The 4,075-nt window shown below is 41.4% G+C and overlaps 1 protein-coding gene across 1 annotated transcript; it reads left to right on the top strand.

Moving 5' to 3' along the window:
• The first annotated feature begins 138 nt into the window (after positions 1–138).
• On the top strand, positions 139–3,758 carry mrm2 (mitochondrial rRNA methyltransferase 2). The gene is made up of 2 exons (XM_054760656.1): positions 139–585; positions 899–3,758. The coding sequence occupies exons 1-2, from the start codon at positions 309–311 to the stop codon at positions 1,327–1,329; spliced, it is 708 nt and encodes a 235-aa protein (XP_054616631.1). The 5' UTR covers positions 139–308; the 3' UTR covers positions 1,330–3,758.
• Positions 3,759–4,075: the final 317 nt, after the last annotated feature.

The raw sequence follows: 4,075 nt of genomic DNA, 5'->3' as shown, positions 1-4,075 counted from the left end.
TGAGCCACTAGAAACAATGTTTTAAATTAGTTCCTACATATACACAGAACGGAACCTGAGATGAACATGGCCTTGTAGAATATGTACATAATGTTATTTATACAATTATAAAAACGCATAACGTGAACAAACGTATAATTGATGGGCTAAGAAAAAGAATAACCTCAAAGAGGGAACATCATTGACTTGCCGTGTTGTCAGGGGATACATCAAGGTGATGCACATGCCGCCTTAGTGTAGCCAATGGGAGGTCCTAGTTCCACGGCTGCGCAATTGATGACACTTCCCATTTCCTGTCCTCCAAAAGCATGTTTCGTCCCATGCAGAGAAGATTGATCCATTCATCGTGGTGTTTACTAAAGAAAAAAAGTACAGCGGAGAAAAGGTGGCTTGTCCGGCAGTCGAACGACCCGTACGTCAAAGCTTCGCACGCCCTCAACTTTCGCTGCAGGAGCGCCTTCAAGTTGCTGGAGATCGATGACAAGTTCCGGCTCCTTCAGCCGGGATGCTGCGTGGTGGACTGCGGTGCAGCTCCTGGAGCCTGGAGCCAGGTGGCGGTGCACAGGGTCAACTCGGCAGGCACAGGTGGGTGATTATCGACAATAGGCCTGATAGCCATGTCAATATTCATCAAGAAATATTCGTTTTACATCAAAACATTCCAATAACATTTCTAAATATTTAAACGACCTACAAAAAGTGAAGCAGATGGATGCTGCCAGCTGCACGTAAATATTCGCACAAAATAAAAATCATTTCAGTTTTGATATTGTCAGAGCCTCAATGCAAATATACTTATTATTCTAAGTGCTTATTAATTTAAAGAGAAAACCACAAAAAGACAGCGTTATTAAATTATGTAGCTAAAATAATTAACAGAAATCTGTTTCACCTGAAGATTCAAAGTTACCCAGTGGGACAGTCATTGGCATTGACCTCCTAAACATGCACCCTCTGGATGGCGCCCACTTCATGTCCAGCCACGACGTCACGGACCCCGCCACACACGCCAAGCTTCTTGACCTTCTCCCTGGCGGCCAGGCTCACCTGCTCCTTAGTGACATGGCCCCCAACGCCAGCGGCTTTCGGGAACTGGACCACGAGAGACTCGTCACGATGTGCTTGTCTCTCCTGGACTTAGCCGAAAAGATCTTGCGGCCCGGAGGTTCGCTGCTGTGCAAGTACTGGGATGGATTCCTAGCCCGTAAACTCCAGGAGAGGCTTTTGCTTGTGTTTGGTAGCGTACAAAGTTTAAAGCCAAATGCGAGTCGGAAGGACTCTGCTGAGAGGTATTTCCTCGCCAGGAACTTCAGGAAAGTCATGGGATAGAAGATTTTGATACTTCAGCCGTTTCCACCAGTTTAGGCTTGTTGGTCTGCAACCTCCTGGCCCTAGTTTCCGATATATCAACCTGGATTTTGTATTGATAATGATAATTATAATACAAATAAAATACTAAATATAAAGAAAAAGGAAATAATAAAAAAAAAACAATTGCTGAAAAATGTCTAAAGTACAAACAAATTTTAAAATGTGTATAATTTAAGGCGGGTTTTTCTATGATAAATAAAACAACAGACGCTAATTTATTACAAGAAACATGAGCAGGAAAGGTTCATTTAATCACATTTAATATCAACAGTTTGCGGCCATGTGTTGCTTTTGAGGAACATGAGGTGCACTTTATAGCTGTCATCAATAGGTGGCACTGTTGAGGCACCTTGCTGAATTGTATCCCATCTGCAGCACTGGCTCAGTCATATGTAGACCTTTTATGAGAAGCATATGCCTGGAGAGTGAGCTCCACTGAACCTCTTAGTTGGCCCACGGTGTTTGTCCTACGCTCTCACTTTTTTTGCTATTTGCTTTGTGGAAAGACATTTACCGGCTCTGCTCATGCTAGTAATTAGCACCGGCGGCCATGTAGAAATATCCCACTCTTGTCATTGAGAGGGGGTGATGATGAGGAAGCGCTCGCACACACTGCATGACTAATAGGAAGGAAGGAGCCGTGTGACGCTTGGCTCTCAGGCAGGGAAAACATTAGCGGCCTTTGGACAGCCCACTGCTGTGGAGTTCGCTATCATTTTGTTATTGTAAGCTTGATGTATTTATTGGTTTTATAATAAAAATGCATCATACCAACTGTTTTGTGTCATTCCATGAACTAAAGCGTAAAGAGGACAGGTTTCAGAAATTTGAAAACTGATACCTTAGTAAGGGTCGTTAATCTAAATAATAGCGTAAAGCCAAAAATGTTAACACAAAACATGTTTTTATAGTGTCACAATTATTGTTTTATGTGCAGAAAACACTTAGAAATGCATATAAATGATGAATCAAAGGGATAAATTAACATTTAACATCACTTTAACCTCGATTGAAGACGTGATTGTTGACAAAGACACCTTTGTGTTTTGCTGTGAGTTATTTCTTCACCTTCTTTATCAAAATGCTGGCACTCGCAACTTTCAATGACTGCATTATGGAGTATTTTGCAGCCGTGATCAAAAGAAAAGCAGAGTCAACCGCTGATGACATCACAGACGGGCGACGGAGCTGACTTGGAGCTTTTGTTTTCATGTAGTAGCAATCTAATAAGGTGCTAAAGAGGACATTTTGCGATTAAAAAAATGCATGAAGAACACAGTTGGACTCATGAAAACTGAGTGGGGGAGAAGGACAAAGAAAGAAGCCAAAAACGTACCACTTCCACATGGAATGGGAGAACTTTTTTTTTTTTTTCCACTATGCCATGTCAGACTCTACATCCATGGTTGCAAGTTAAGGTAGTGTAATGTCTCATTAATGTAACATTACTGATGCCTAGTGACCAGAATACACTTCGTCTTTCAGAATTTTTTGGACTACTAATAGGCCATAGTCAACCGTGAAACAGCGATCATTTATTAATAATTTTTTTTTAAATGCGATAGAGTGAGGGAGCGATGTTCGAACCGCCATATAACGAGGAATGACTGTATAACAATTCTTTTAACTTTAATAATGATTTTGGATTGCATGAGAAAATGGAAAGGAAAACTTTGCACATGGTCATTTATTACAAGTATATTGCACAACACATCAGCAACAGAACCAGTGTTGGAGTATCTCTTAACCAGCCATCACTTATTTGTTTTTGTGGCATAATTCTGCATGGCGACAGGCAATCCAGTCTAGAGATGTCTACACATTGATTAAGTAGTTCACTCACCATAAAGAGCGTCTTTCTTTTCAACATGCAAACTTTCCAACCCCTGCAAATTGGATTTTGAGACCATTTTCCCATGCTCATTTATTAACAAGTACATTGCACAAACACAGCAGCCACACAACCACTGTTGTAATAGCGGTAAGGTGCAAACTGCTCAGCCAGCATTAATACCACAGTTCATTGGAAACGACAGCACGACAAGTGTAACACGCGTGAGTTTCACACAATCATCTAACATTTTAAAGTGCATGCAGATGTAGATGCTGGATGCTGACCACTCACATTTGAAATGCAGCTACCGCCATTCTGTGGCATTAAAAAAAAAATACGGCCACAGCTATTAATGCCAATGTTTTAGGACCTAGTGATACTTTGAGTCAGACTAGTGAGACTCTGTGGTTAACTAAATAGGGGCCTTAATTGGAGCATTTATGGGATGTTTTTATGAAACAAATGAAGCGTACAGTGAATGTAGTGTATGTAGACATATGTACTTGACAAATAATGCGGTAAACAACGTGCTTTGCATATTTTTCAAGCGTGTATTAAGGTGTATGTTGACAACATTCACCATGTGTGAGCTTTGACACCTCAGTATTGTTTGGCCCAAAATATCCCATCACATTGCAGAGGTGTTCCTTTTGTGCAGTGATGTTTGTTCTCAGCGTCGAGGTGGTTACGGTGGCAATTGTAGCATCTACAGCATCAGACGTGGACGTCCTATTAATGTTTTTCTCTCTCTCTCAAACCACTTCTATCTGCAGGCCACAGACGAATGAATTAACCTGTGAATGAATCATCATTCCCGAGCAGCGCGGGGCGCCAGCCAAATTAACATCAAGCCTACAGTAATTTTCGCCA

This window comes from Dunckerocampus dactyliophorus, chromosome 18, assembly GCF_027744805.1.
Source record: "Dunckerocampus dactyliophorus isolate RoL2022-P2 chromosome 18, RoL_Ddac_1.1, whole genome shotgun sequence".
Classification (NCBI taxonomy): domain Eukaryota; kingdom Metazoa; phylum Chordata; class Actinopteri; order Syngnathiformes; family Syngnathidae; genus Dunckerocampus; species Dunckerocampus dactyliophorus.
The sequence above is the reverse complement of the archived record's forward strand: the minus strand, read 5'-3'. Positions and strand labels throughout refer to the sequence as shown.